The 15,640-nt window shown below is 47.2% G+C and overlaps 1 protein-coding gene across 1 annotated transcript; it reads left to right on the top strand.

The window, feature by feature from the left end:
- Nucleotides 1-601: 601 nt before the first annotated feature.
- On the top strand, nt 602-2,274 carry POU4F2 (POU class 4 homeobox 2; the record flags this gene model as incomplete). Its single annotated transcript, XM_079773044.1, has 2 exons — nt 602-883; nt 1,333-2,274. The coding sequence occupies 2 exons, from the start codon at nt 602-604 to the stop codon at nt 2,272-2,274; spliced, it is 1,224 nt and encodes a 407-aa protein (XP_079629170.1).
- Between the last annotated feature and the right edge of the window lie 13,366 nt (nt 2,275-15,640).

Raw genomic sequence — 15,640 nt, 5'->3', positions numbered from 1 at the left:
GGCCAGCTCCTAAGTAGGAACTGCCCCGGGACTGGAGTGTAGACCTGGCCAGTGGGTGGGGTGGAGAGGACACTAAGGTAAGTGAGAGCGGCGGGCGCCGAGAAGGGGCGGTGGCGTCGGAGCGGGCTGGAGCCCAAAGGGAAGGTGGAGGGCGCGGCAGGAGAGCAGGAGGCGGGTATCTGGAGAGCTGAAAGGGCCGGAGCCTGGAGGGAGCACAGGCGGAGAAGGGGCGAAGATAGACTCGAACGAACAGGGGAGGGCGGAGGCGCGCGGGAGGGAGGGCGGGAGGGGGTGCGGGGGCAGGCGCAGGGAGCGGGGAGTATAACTCCGCTGCCGCGAGGCGCGGGGGCAGTTTCGGGCGCCCAGGTCTGCAGCTAGCGCCGAGCGGAGCCTAGCACCCGATCAGACTGACGCCGGAGCCGGAGCCGGCGGAGGAGCGCGTAGCCGGGGCAAGACGCGCCGAGCTCGGAGCAGCGGCGGGTGAGCGCAACTTGACACCGCCCGTCCCCGCTTGCCGCTCTTGACCAGCACTTCTCGGGAGGCTCCCGGCAGCCGGGGTCACCTCTTGCGCTCCGGACCAGCGCTCCGGCCGGCCGGGAAGATGATGATGATGTCGCTGAACAGCAAGCAGGCGTTCAGCATGCCGCACGGCAGCAGCCTGCACGTGGAGCCCAAGTACTCGGCACTGCACAGTGCCTCTCCCGGCTCCTCCGCTCCCGCGGCGCCCGCGGCCAGCTCTCCCAGCAGCTCCAGCAATGCTGCCGGCGGCGGCGGCGGCGGCGGCGGCGGCGGAGGCCGGAGCAGTAGCTCCAGTAGCAGCGGTAGCGGCGGCGGCGGCGGGGGTTCCGAGGCGATGCGAAGAGCGTGTCTTCCAACCCCACCGGTGCGTATTTCTGCATAATCACCGCTTAGAGGCACATTTTGACAGCCCCCTTTATCTGCTTGATGTTTTTTTCATGTCTGCACAGCAAATCACCCCACACCTCCAACCAATTTCCCCCCCCCCTCTCTTATGTATTCAGCGGGTCTTTCCTTTCATATTAATTTTTATGACCTGGGATGTTGCCTGTGCGCGTGCTGCGTTGTGTTGTGTTGTGTTTGCAGGCTCACATTCCTCCTCCTCGTGCACGCTGTTTCTCTGGGTGGCGTCCCGCCTCTCCTCCTCACCTGCAATTTTCAGGATTATTACCGTTGCTACTAATTATTATTATTTTAACGTCCTGGGAATGTTGTAAGCGCGGCAGCGGTGTGGAGAGAAGGGCCGGGGCTTCCGGAGAGCGCGCGCACAATTCCCTGTTGAGCGTAATGTGTGCCTTTTACTTGCAATTGCAGAGCAATATATTCGGCGGGCTGGATGAGAGTCTGCTGGCCCGCGCGGAGGCTCTGGCGGCCGTGGACATCGTCTCCCAGAGCAAGAGCCACCACCACCACCCGCCCCACCACAGCCCCTTCAAGCCGGACGCCACCTACCACACCATGAACACCATCCCGTGCACGTCCTCTGCCTCCTCCTCGTCGGTGCCCATCTCGCACCCGTCCGCGCTGGCGGGCACGCACCACCACCATCACCACCACCACCACCACCACCACCAGCCGCACCAGGCGCTGGAGGGAGAGCTGCTGGAGCACCTGAGTCCCGGGCTGGCGCTGGGTGCCATGGCGGGCCCCGACGGCGCCGTGGTATCCACACCAGCTCATGCGCCGCACATGGCTACCATGAACCCCATGCATCAAGCAGCGCTCAGCATGGCCCACACTCACGGGCTGCCCTCCCACATGGGCTGCATGAGCGACGTGGACGCCGACCCCCGGGACCTGGAGGCATTCGCCGAGCGCTTCAAGCAGCGGCGCATCAAGCTGGGGGTGACCCAGGCGGATGTGGGCTCCGCGCTGGCCAACCTCAAGATCCCCGGCGTGGGCTCGCTGAGCCAGAGCACCATCTGCAGGTTCGAGTCCCTCACGCTGTCGCACAACAATATGATCGCGCTCAAACCCATCTTGCAAGCGTGGCTCGAGGAGGCCGAGAAGTCCCACCGCGAGAAGCTCACCAAGCCCGAGCTCTTCAACGGCGCGGAGAAGAAGCGCAAACGCACATCCATCGCCGCGCCGGAGAAACGCTCGCTGGAAGCCTACTTCGCCATCCAGCCGCGGCCCTCCTCCGAGAAGATCGCCGCCATCGCGGAGAAGCTGGACCTTAAGAAAAACGTGGTGCGCGTCTGGTTCTGCAACCAGAGGCAGAAACAGAAAAGGATGAAATATTCTGCGGGCATTTAGGAGACCCTTGGCCTCTCCAGGGACAACCCCCTCCGCATCCCCTCTTTTCCCTCCCTCTCTCTCTCCTGCCTCTTTTCTTTCCACGTTTGGCGACCAGAAATCATTCCAGTAAATGTGAATCCACAGAAAGTGGGGGATTGGAGAGTGAGCGCGCAGCTGAGCCGCGAGCCCGGTGAGAATGTGAAACGACTCCTGCAAGGAAAGAAAAGCAAAAGAAGGGATTTGTCCAGTTGCAGCAAAGTTGTCCCTTTGAACCCCACCCCACCCCACCCCGGAAAAGGCGCCTGGACTTCTGCAGAGGAAGTCTGGGAGCCGGCTGTTTGCGGGAAGGCAGAAGAGGTAGCCTTTTGAAAGGCCCCCAGAATGATCAAGTAAGATTTGTTTTTATTCCTAAAGACATCACCCTTGCTCAAGTTTAAAAGTACACTTTGCAGCTATTTTTCAGAAATAGAAATTGATTCAGGACTGAAACTTTAAACTAGAGTTGATGCTTAATGTGACAGAGACATCTCTAAAAGTATTTTGAATTTTAAAAAAGATGGCAGATTTTCTGCATTTACACTGTATATTATATATATATTTTTATTGTGGTTCTTACCCCCCTTCTTCCTTCTCTGAAGTGTTAATGCTTAAGAAAGGAGTTGCGCCTGCTGTGTTCACTGATCTTGAAAGCTATTATTAGATTATTGCCGAACAGCCCTCTGTAAATTATTAATTTATCTCTCTGGCAACTTAATTTGTAAACATTCTAATTAATTAAACTTCTTTAGTCTTAAAAATGGGGGGAATGTATGGCTAGTGAAGTTAAAAATGTTTATGTTCGATGAGTTTACTGAATTTTTACAGCTTTCCTATTAACACTGTGTTTCTTTCAGCCCATTTGTATATGCTCACTTGGAATGAAGAATTTTTTCTTTGTTTTTACTCGTAGTGTTCTGATTTGTGAGTTGACACTCAGTAATGGATGTCTTAATCGTGTAGACCTGATTCACTGTCCAAAGTATTGTTTACTTTGTTACATATTTAATGGGGATTCCCACATTGTCCCCACTGTACATGCTCTTACACACCCTTTTATACACACACACACACACACACACACACACACCTCTAATGGAAGAGAAGAAGTGAAGCAGTTGGAAACATGATTATAATGCATCATTTTCTAGCTTTAGGTGCATTTGCCACTTGGTGCTTGTTCTTCCAGATTCTAAGATTTCACCAAGGTATTTCAATCTTCTGGTTTTCAATTGCTTTGTTAACTACATTTTAACATTTACAGGATTCCTTCGGTTTTTCCCTTTGGAGGTTTGTTTGTAGAAAAACTAATTTGAACTCTAAGAAAGACAGTGCACTGCTTGTAAATTCACATTGTTTGGTAAAATTCTTTTGGAACAAAAAAAATGGGTACATGATGACTGGTACCTTATCTATTGTAAATATTTCATTCAAAACAATACACATATAGATATATTCTTACAAATTTTGCTGTATTGCTGTTCCATCTGAGGATCTCCGAAGTCTTGAGTTCTGTATATGACCTGGTTTCTTGTTTTTGTTAATAGATGGTTTATTTACTATGGTAATGTATTATTTTTGGTGTTGTTTAATTGTCTTTCATTGAAGAGATGATTTTAATGTTTTATTGGCAAAGTATGCTGCTTTTTCATTAAAATGTGCTATTAAAATTAAATGGCTTTTAAAATGTGATGTTTTAAATCATTTACATTGGAATTATTTTGATAGGGAATTTTTAAAAGCAGAAACACATTTTATGGTTTATTATGGAGAGGCTGTTATCAAAGTCTGACTTAGATTTAGTAGGAGGTGTTTCTCTAGGAAAGTATAAAATGACCGGGTTTTCATGGCCTCCTAACAGTCAGAGCTCATTTCACAGGGTGCTGTGCTTTTCTGCCCAGTGGAGATCATGATATGTGATTCTAAATACCTCCTCGGGAGTCCTTTCCCTGGATCTGCAATAATTCTGCAAAGAGAATCTTTGTGAGCAGAGGTGTTGCATGAGTAAAAGGAAGAAAGGGACTCAGTTTGGTTTTCAGCAGCACTGGGAGACTGGGTATGTCAAGAGTCAAGACCTAGTTGGGGGAGTAGGACACTCTGGTTGAAGCCTAGGGGCTGGTCCACCATAAGTCCTCAGTTTAGCTACCACTCCTGGGAAGCAGTGCCCCCAAACCAGAGCAGGAAGTACAGTCTCTCTCTCTCTCTCTCTCTCTCTCTCTCTCTCTCTCTCTCTCTCTCCCCCCTTACTCTCTCCCTCCCTCCTTCTCATTTTCCCTCCCTATTTCCCACACCTTTAAGGAAACCCACATTCTATAATATGTAGAGTGGGGTTGAGGAGCAAATTATTGCCTAGGTCATTAGAAGGAGCAAACTATTGCCCCCTTTCTATGACTCACACAGATAATCAGAGTTGTTGGAAGTCTGTCTAACAGTGGTCTGGCACAAAGAAATTTTGCATATTTGATACACATACTTTTCTTTTTTTGTGATCCTAGTTTAAAGACACCTCCTTACTCATTTTAACAATTTTAAGACTACTTATAACAGTTGAGCAACATATTAGGGATTCAAATGGTCTACCCCTCCCTGCAGGAAAGCTCTGGTTTAGATACTTGCATTATTAACGATGAAACATCATACTAATCTATAAGTCCAACAAGAGAGGAAACAGGTCATCCTCCAGGGGTAATTCTGCTAACTTGAGCTGTGACCCTTCTAATATGGAATTGTCTGGGGATATTTCTTATTTTGAGGATGAGGATAGGAAATATCCTATGAATCAATGAAAACAGTTATAGTGACTCAAGTTGGGGTTAAATGTTGTTGGAAAAATGATTGTGATTTTCAGATATAACAAAAAGAGTTGTAAAAGTTGGATGGGTAATGGGTAGAAGAATTTATCTTCCTGTATCTGAAATAAGGAGACACTTGAAGAAACGAAATCCACGTGTCCGTTTCAAAATAATGGGATGCATTGCATAGATGTCTAAGAAAATTAAAGTTGTAGGAATTTAAAAGAAAGAATTGTGAATTAAGATATGGTGATATTGATAGTTTAATATTAATCCTGTGTTTTGGAGTTTGAAAGTTCCTTCTTCCATCTCATCCACTATTCTTAGATTCAGTTTTTCTGAAAGTATTTTTAAGCAGCCAATCTCCAATTTCACTGTGCTGGATAGTGATTTCAGCACCACGGATAGCAACCACATGACTGGGCCCTACTCCAACATGTTTTGACTGTGAAGTTCTAGCCACCTGGAGAACTTTCTGCTTGCTTAATTAATTAATTAATTAATTAATTTTTGCAGAGTGGGGGAAATGAATTAAATTGGTTGAATATGTAGCAATTTATTTATTTTTTGCAGAGTGGGGGAAATGAATTAAATTGGTTGAATATGTAGCAAATCAGGCTTGCTAATCTAGGATAAAAATTGTCTTCAATAAATAGCCCCTCCTCCTTCCTATATGTGACTGTTATCTAAGGGTCTAGGATGTGTGCATTAAGAGATAGGGGAGTCAGTTAGGGGAAAAACCAAGTGTGCTAGTTTTCTTTCTACAAATATGAAACCTTCAAATAAAGAGAGAAATCCAGTGGACGTAGTATAAGTTGAGAAACATATTGAATAGAAAAGAAATAGGTGTCCTCTTTAGTGCATTTTTGAAGTACAAGGGTAACCCCTCCCCCACCTCTCTTGCCTACAAGATGGAAATTATATCCATTAATGAAGACTGCTTAAATGTGTTTGCTTTATGGGAAGAGCAGAATTTTAGAAAAAATATATTCTGAAAGTTTTTATTAATTAAAGTTGCAGAGACATACCAAACAAACCAAAGAGATTTGGAAAGAAGAGAATTGATCTTAAAGAAATGAAAGGTAAGAGTAGAGTGAATCATGTATACATTGTTGAGAAATATCTATTTGGTATTGGCTTTCAAAATATTCAGATGGATAAATAGCAAATTGAGGCTGAAGATCTTTGTCATATCAATCAAATCCACTGGTATTCATAACTCCTTTTCTAACTTTATTCCTTCAAGGTTCACAATACTTTCTATTGGAAATTGATATTTATATATTGAATTAGCAATATACCTAGTCATCCTCAATTTGATATTTCAGAACTTTGAAGTTTATTTTTAAAACTTCTCTAAGGCAAATGATTCAATCCTTTTGTTCCAAGTGATTATCCAAATCTAAATTAGAATGGAATAAATGACTAACAGCAAAGATCATGTAAGGACTGATTGTTACCTAAGTACTCTCCACTCCAATTGGATTATAATATTATCTGGAAAAATGCAGTTTCCTTTAGATATTTGACATTAAATCAGTTGGTCAATTCTTTTGTTAGACTAAGTTTCACTGACAGATAAACTTGGGGAAAAATGGAACTATGCAAAAGCAAATGAAATAAGATTTATATTCAATGAAATACTCTCCTGTTTTTCTATAAAATGTATTTTAAAATAAACAACAAACATAACTAAGTCTTTTCTCAGTAAAAGACAGATTCTGAGACCTCTCTTTGCCAATAGAATTAGAATTTGTAGGGTAAACATACTTTATTTCAAACTTAAAATGAATACATTACTTTTGATGTATCTGTTTGGGAAGCTCTGAGGAGATGGTGAAAAAGGCATTACATTTTTTTTACTTGATTTTAAAAGGCATGTTAATAAAAAAAAAATGAAGCTCACAATTTTCTAGGAAAGCCATGACAGTAAGTTTAGAAATTCATCTTTTCAATTGTTTGTTAAAAATAATTTATATCTCCAGGTATAAATGGTCCACATTAGAACTAAAAACTGCATGCACTTAACTTTGTAGTCGGCCTTGGAGGGAGGGGCTGCTACAGAAGGAAAAAAAGTTGTATCCTGATGGAACAACAAGAAAGACAAAGGTTCCAGATGATTATGATAGAAATGCTCCTGAAGTCTACATTTGTCAGGAGACAGATTTATGGCAATGAGAAAAAAAAATCACTGATTTTTTCCTGCTTTGCCCCTTTAAGAGAGCCATTCCCAGTACTGAAAGGCTATTATGAGCAAATTAATAAATTACACAGCAAATTATTAAATCCAGATAATTACAAGGAATAAGTAAGTAATCATTAGTTATCTCAGCTAATTACTGTGGGTCAGAGCCAGCCGGAATGTGAAATCCTCCTCGGGAATTGAAATTAACTTTGCACAGTGAGTCTCTCTGCTTGACATCCCCAGTCTGTAGGCACATGGCAGCTCCCTTGTGAGCCAGTCTTTCTATTTAACTTGGAGAGAATAGAAATAAAATTAAGTGGCGATGTGATAATAGGAAGCTGCTCAGAAAGCAAACTGTGGGCTTTATTCTGTACTTTCAATGCCTAGAGATGAAAAGCTTTGTTTACACCAGTTTCAAAAAAATTTAAAGCACCCTTGTTGAACCGGGCTCCCCCCCCCCCCCACACACACACATCTACAGTCCATAGTTCTTTGGTGTGACAGTTTAGCAGCACATGAAGGCTCAAAAAGAGCAAAAGGGGTTTTTTGAGGTATATGTGATGGGGGTGGCAGTGAGAAAGATAAATGAAATAAAATATTACTCTGCTTTCATCCCACACGGTGGAAAGGCTGTAGAAAAGTGCAGCCGGGTTTAATAATCTGTTTGTTTTGTTTGGGTAACAATATGCTTTCATCTTGCCACAGGAAGAACCAGCTTAGTGCAAATGTTGTCTGTCGTTGATCTTTTGCCAGATGCTTCAATAACTGATGTCACCTTTTTTTTTTTCATATATCATTACTTTCTGAAGCTAGCCTCCAGTACTCTGTCTCCCTTCACTCCCACCTCCCACCCCCCAGGCCTTCTCAAAGGGCAGAAAAGACAGCCAAACCCCATGCCTGTTAGAAAGTAGAAAATGTGTCTGTGTGATAAAGTGATTATGTGTACCATAGGGCTGGGAAAGACTGGACATAAGAAGAAAACTGCTGTTAATATATTAAAATGAGGGGGAAATCTAAAAGCTTTTTTTTTTTATCAATTGCAATTAGATGGACAGTCTTTCCACTCATTCCCTGCTCTAGTCTGGGATGATAATAAAAATTTAATGAAGCCTGGGACGAGCAGAGAGCTCTGTCTAGGGACCCTGGAATAGAATATTTTAACTGTACATTTATACCAACTGTCTGGCTTCAAAGACGTGACTGCTTTTAATCTCGAATTAGAAAACCACAGACTTGAAATTAAATATTAGATCCCCTCGATCCCCTTGCTTTCTGAAATACTGTCACGACTCTGTTTTCCTCCACTGGCCTGTAACACACATATCTTAGGTCTCCAATTACATTTCCGTGAATAATAGATGGCTTTGATAGGGTGCAGTGTTCTGGTGCTTTTGTGTGTGTGTTTTTTTTAAAAAGAGAGTTAATGCAATATTAATTGGCTGTAGATGTTATAAGAATGCACAGGCCCCCCTTCAGGAACAAATCAATGAGACAGGGGTGTTCGAGAGAGCAAAGGGGAAGGCCTTCCCCCAGCCTAGGTCACTTCTTTGTGGAGGGGACCTTCTTAGCGCTTTGGGTAAGTGAAGGGCGCTGTGAATTCCACGGCTCTGGCAGCCCTGGCTGGGCAGCCTGGAGAGGGGACGACGGCTGAGGGCCGAGGTACAGAAAGGGAAGAGTGTGCGAAGCAGGAGCGGGGACAGGGATCCAGCCGCCAGATCCCTGCACCCACCCCCTGGCTTACCACCACTTCGCAAGCCGCTGGCCTCGGGTTGCCTGCCAGCCCCAAGTCCCCTCTCCTCCAGGTCGGGGTGCACGCGGGTCAGAGGCCGGTGGGGAGGGGGTGAGGCTTGGAGTCCATAGGGTTGGGGGTGGGGGAGCCGAGCCGCCCACCCGTGCTGGCCGAGCTTGCGCTGGCCCCGCGTGGCCCCTATAGCCTGGGGGAGCAGGCGTCTTGCCAGGAACGCAGCCAGGAACCCGCGAGAAAGAGAGGCCCGGGCGCATCGCCCCCTTGCATTTTACTAATCACGTCTATTTAAATTCTAGCGCGGTCCGCCGCGCTCTCACCGGGGAAAGCTCTGGAGAACTGGACCCATCAATTATTCTGAAAAAAATCCCAGACTCCGTGAGGCTTCCAGCCCGCGGGAGGGAGGCGGCGGGAGGAGGCGGAGAACCGAGCCCCTACCCCTCGCCCCTCCTCCCCGCCCTTCCCAGCTGGATCCCTCGGCGGACACTCAACTTCAGGGCCCTGGGGCCCAAGGGAGCTTGTGCGCCCTCTGAGGGTTGGCGCTTTCGTGGGCCCGGAGGGGAGATGGTGGAAGTAGGCTAGGACCTGGCCTGGCTTTCCCGTTAACCCGCGCGGAAACGGTTCGGTCCGGTGCCGCCAGAACTGAAGGATCGCCGTTCCCGGGGCTGCGGCCCCCTCCGGCCCCGCCCCCCGCCCTTTCTGCCGGGTCCCGAACGCGGGCCCCGAGGTTGGGGGCTGCCGGGCGTGGAGCAGTCTCAGTGCAGCTTTCCTTTGCTCCACAGCCCCGAAAGGTTGGGACCTCGGGGACATTCTAGTTCAGAATCCTCTTAGGAACCCCGATGTAAGTTCTTTAGCACACCCCCTCCCACCCTCTCCCAGGCTCCTAGATGCCCCGAGGCCGAGCAGCAAGGCGAACGCGCAGCTGGACTCGCAAAAAAAAAAAAAAAAAAAAAAGCACGGGTTCGCTCTGAAGTAGGGAGGCGGGTGAGCCCGGCTGGTAATTACTGCCCCCCACCCCCAACCTCCCCCGCCCCACCCCACCCCAATGCGGGGTCTGCAGCCATTACTCCAGCTGTCACCCGGCGGAGAGCGGGCGCCCTCCCCCATACCCAGACTTTTGTGTGGCTAGCAGAAGCCCGAGCCCCCGAGCCCTCCCATAGTGTCTGGGCCGTGCTTCTTAAATTTTTGTTATAATTTTTTCAGAAATACTATACTTCCTCCTTCCTCTTCCCCCCAACCTTCTCATTTTCTGGACCCTAGGAGCATATTCAAAATCTTATTTGTGTGTATTGGTAAGTGTTTTTTTTTTGTTGTTTGTTTGTTTGTTTTTCCTTTGATTGGGTGGGGGGTGGTCTCTTGTAGCTTCCTAGGTTTCCCGGAGTCATTTGAGGCGACAAGAAAATGAAAAATGTGTATTCAATAGTTTTGAAGGAAGTAAACTGACTCCTAGAATTCTTGTAAGATGCCAAGTAGTCCTGGTATATCCGTGGGGTTTGATTGAAAAACAAACGAACAACTTACTGATGGGCTTGTGAGTGATTGAAAGGCTCCAATCAGCACCCTCCGCCGGATGGGCGGGGGCAGTTTGCGTTCCTGGCGGGCCTGAGGGACCTGGGCTCGCTGTGGTGCCCGGCAGCTGGAGGGTTAACACGCACAGGGCCAGCCGCCCTCCTTTCCCAGCTGGCCACCGGGGCTTTGCTAAATGGCATCTCTGTGCAGTTTGGTCAAACGGGGTGGAGGTTTCTTGACCCCCAAGAGACAGAGTAGATCTCAGTTTGGGTGAGGTGATGAGCGTGGGGATGGGGAAGGAGGTCATCCCTTGGGGAGGGGGGCACCTTATGGTCCAAATTCAACAGCGGTCTGGGGCCAAGGTGTGTTAGGGCAGGATTTCCTGGGAAAGTCCGCAACTTGCCCAGAAAAGCCAACCTCTCTGCTCCCACCCCGGGGTCCATCTCTCCTAGTTACAAACCCATGGGTTTTTCTACCTCGGGCACTGCGGGTGGGGACGGGGCCTGAGGCCGGCGGCCCTCTGGCGTAGCCAACGCCAGGTCTGTTTTAAACAGGCGCTGGAAGAACCGGCTTGAGCCAAACCCCTTGGCCGCCTGCAGGAGGTGCACCCTAGCCGCAGTGCACCCGTGCCCCTGGGCTTGGCCTGAAGCCAGGGGCCGGGGGTCGGGGCAGAGATCCTCTGCTTCACTGTGGCACTTTCCTCTCAACTTGTCACCCGGGGAACACCCACGGGAACGGACGCAGGCACACTCAGAGCCATCCCGGGGCTAGGAGGCCTCGGTGAAACTTCTCAAACTCACTCTGAATCTCCCAGGTCTAGCCAAGACGCAGGATTCGCCTAGCAGGTGCTTGAGACTCACCTTCGTGCGGATCTTTGGTCCGTGCGCCTGACCGGCTTCTACCTGCTGTTTGCCACACGTGTCCTTCCTGTCTCTCCACAGAGCCCAGCGCCGTGTCTTTTGGCTCCGGAGGTGGAAGTAGTCTGTGACTCCCAGGAAGGGGCTAGGCCTGCAGCAGGGGTGCGGGGCCAGAATTAGATTCCCTCCGGAGTCAGGCTCTGGGCTCTCTCGGACTTGGGCTTCCTGGTGACTTCCAAAGGGGGGTTTTAAGTCCCACTTTGGTACCAACTCCCAGGCTCTCACTAGCAGGGCCTGAGCTGGCTCACTCTCCACCTCAGTTCCTGGAAGTGCCCACTCCTTCGCCTGGAACCAGAGTGAAGCAACTGCCCTCCTCCACCTGCAGAGTCTGTAGTCTTGAGGAGGCGTGGGGGTGGGGGGGTGGGGGGGGAGGGGGTGAGTAGGCAACAGAACCCAGCCTCAGGCTGCCCAGCGAGGACCTGTGATGCTCCTGAGAGAAAAGTCATTTTTTGAGGACCGTGGGGCTCACATCCTTAAATTAAGTTTCTAACTTCCGTGAACCGGTCCTAAATGCGTTAGGATAGACTTGATTGGCAACGTAGGCTTTTTTTTCCATCAACTTTTCACTTTGCAGCCCTGAGAGCTTTTAATTACAGTACTGTCAGAGGGGCCCATCCTTTTTTTTTCCTAAATCATTTCATTGATTTTTCCCCCTCATGCTTCTTTCCTTTTCAGTAAGACTTATGTCCCCCCCCCCCCGACCCCCCGCCGCCCCACCTGGGATTCATTGGGAGTTGGAGCGGTGAACGGGTGAATGAGGAAAAAGAGGGAGTGTGATGGGGAGCTGGTGGTTAATAGGAGTGAGCTCTACCTTTCCCCAGGGAGAGGAAGAAATGCAAAGAATGATCACATCTGCCCTCTCCCTATCTTAGACCATGTGGATGTGTAAGAGAGACAGAGGAGCTGTGATAAAATGGAAAGGGCACCTCGGGGAACCAGCCCAGCCCCAGGCCACCAGGTGTTCTCAATTTGTTGGGGGAGAGAAGCTGAAATACCTGGATAACTGGTAATTAGTCTTAGTGATATGTGCTCATTCACTGGAAATAAAGCCACAAACTTCCCTAAAAGTGACATGAACTATACACACTCGGGCAGGAGGAAAAAGTGGAAGAATGAGCAAATCAAGCTCCTGAATTGCAAGGTAGCTAATACCACTTCTCATTCTGAACCGCCCAGCCACGTTTCCTTTGAAAACTCAGTGAGACCAGAATTCTTCGGTTTTGTTATTAATTTTGTTAGTAACATCACTCTAAGTTTTTATTTCTAAGAAATAGTTTTTGCCGTCTAATTCTGGCACCAGCACGGAGGAGCAGGGTTTGGCTATCAGACAAAACGAGGGCTGTGGCTGCTCTTTCCACTTGCTCCCATCGCCACAGAACCCTACGAGCAGGGTAGAAGACATGTCCAGATGTTTCCCGTGTGTCCCTCTGGCACCAGAAGTGTGCGCAGTGGGGAGGAGGGTTGGAGGGAGGAGCAGACAGATTTAGTGGAAGATGAGAACAATAGTATTTATTGTACCCCAATTTAAAACTACTTCATAGCTCTCTAATGATGGTAAGAAACATCTTACTCTCTTGCATTTAACTCCTGGCCATTAGATATCAGTTACTACAAGATAAAATGATTTCATCTGTCTAGGAGAAATCTCTTCAATGCTCAACCTCTCACCCTTCCATTCCCTCCATCTCCTGCCCTCATCTCATTACTCTTATTCTCAAATGGCTTGGACAAGGATATCTTAGAAGCTGGTGCCACTGGTAGAAACAGCTCCCTTATTTTTTTTCTTTATTGATTAAGGTGTTATATATATGACCCTATCCTCCCAGTACCCCCCCCCACCTCCCCGCTCATACCCTCACCCCCCCTAGTGTCTGTGTCCATTGATTATGCTTATATGCATGCATACAAGTCCTTTGGTTGATCTCTCCCCCTCCCCCACTCTCCCCTGCCTTCCCTCTGAGGTTTGACAGTCACAGCTCCCTTATTGAGGCAGGATTTCTGTATCAACTTCAGTATTGCCCATGAATTGCTTATAAACACGATCCCCCCCCCCCAAATCTATATTTATCTTGCATGCATGAAGCAGAGAAAACTGTCCTGAGGTTCAGTCATGCTCGACTTTCCTGGAGCAGAAATGTTGAATTTTTGTTTGTTTGTAATTCATAATGAGCTGTTGACAAGCTAGAGTTGGGTGTTTTTTTTTTAGGTTTTGAAAACTCACACACTTACACAAACTCTTTCTCCTTGTTCAGGAGAGGATGCTATGTCTGGAACTACATCCAGAGTGTTACACAGGGCATCTGTCCCAGCTGATGCCAAGAAGTGATAAAGCAGAAAGTGGACACAGGTAACAGCATTTTAGGGTGACTCCTCTTCCAGGCTTCCCATTAACCATCAGAGTAGGTTGAAAGGAAATACATTTTAAGAATCAATCTCCAAACCCTTTCAGACATTCTTATGACTTGAGACTTAGCACTTATGAGGGAGGCATAGAAGGAAAAACACAAACAAAGCCACAAATGTCTCCTCCACTTTCATTTGGGTAGATATTAGAGTTCCTCCAACCTTTCTTATCTCAACTCCTGTTCTCAAATTCTTTTCTTTCCTTCTCAATTCACCACTAATGACTATCATCCTCTTTCTTCCTCCCCCTCTCCTCCTCATGTTCTTTCTCCCAATCCCCCTTGCTAGCACTCTCGAGCAGAATCTGAAGTGTGCAAAGCTAGGCAAGAGCTCTCAAGCTATTTCACAGTGAGAGGATTCTAAAGAGAGAGCAGTAGAGCTTAGATCCCAGTGACGTTGTCAGTGTCTTTGAGGGTTTGTGGTGAGGGAGCATGCATGCAGGTTTGGGTCCCACTGAAGGGCAGAGTTGTGACTGTTTTGGGTATCTTGGTGGGCGTGAGGTTCCAGTCTAAGAGAGATGAGCCTGGATGCCCTACTTTTGTGAATGTCTTTACGCATATGGAGGAGAAGCCAAGGACACATGTACTCTTTTGGTTGAGGAAGAAGTTACCATATTTACTACAGAAACACACTGACTTTCAGAGGCAAATGCCATCAGTTGTCTCTGCCCCGTTCTGTTGCAGATCTATTAATCATATCCGCAAGGATTGCCAAAATGGCAGGGCTCTCTTCGCTTTTCAGTTTATACAGAACAGAATCATTTACATAAAGTCCTTAAGGCAAATAACTGTTGGGGCTCTAATTTATATCTGATCGAAAATTAGCCGTCATTATGCGCTCCATTAGCAGCGTCTTTAATGTGCTTCTAAGCACCATTTGTCAAGCGGCTTGTTAATATCCTTCAAGTCTTTAAAGTTGAGAGCTCATTAAAGAGTGCGCTCTGTTATTGATGTAATTTAGATGAGTTTGGAAGAGCAAGTACACCAGGCCTTGAATGGGCAACCTCCAGAAGCCGGGGCCAGGGGCCTTTGGTGACCAAGTTTGCTATGAATGATTTCCCAGAAGCCTTTGAGCTTCCTTGACTGCAGGTCCTGCTTGTGGGTCCTGCAAAGGTGTTTGTGACCCTGCCCTGGGTGTAAGTCATTCATTTCTCTGGGAAGACCTGTTTATTTTCAATGTTTCCTTTTTTTTCTTGTCAATTCATATTTACCATGACTCCCTGAACCTTATGAGGAGGGGTGGGGAGTGTAGGAAAAATGGGCTCTGATCTAAGGTTCTTTATGAAAGAATTCACCTCTTTTCTTGATTATTATTTTTTGACACCTCCATCCCTTACTTAGCACCTAAGCTGTTTCATTCCTGAGGTCTTCCTTTTATTTCACAGGGTGGAGGAAGTAAATTTCCATTGAGAAAACCATATGCCTAAAGACAGGGATACTGCCCTTGACCATATTTGGATGGAGGTACAGTAAACCTGCTTAATTATGTACATATTATTACATTATCTATCAGCCACCCCACCAGAAGAGCATAAAGGCCAATAAATTACCTTGGTTATTTATCTAAAAATCCATATATTTTGTCATGTTCTTTCTGGAGGAGATTATGTTAGTGTAACATAATAAAGAACACCATTAGCACGGCCAGAAAATTGCAACTGAGTGCAACAATAATTCCACTAGCAGGAATAAACGACGTTAGAAAGCTGCGTTTTGTCCCGGACTTTCCGGTTAGGTCGTATCAGCCTCCTTTTGATTTGAGTGTATCTGTGAATCCTGCTATTGAAGGTTAGGATTGT

The sequence above is a fragment of the Cnephaeus nilssonii genome (assembly GCF_951640355.1).
Source record: "Cnephaeus nilssonii genome assembly, chromosome: 5".
NCBI lineage: Eukaryota > Metazoa > Chordata > Mammalia > Chiroptera > Vespertilionidae > Cnephaeus > Cnephaeus nilssonii.
This window is presented reverse-complemented; position numbering and strand designations above follow the sequence as displayed.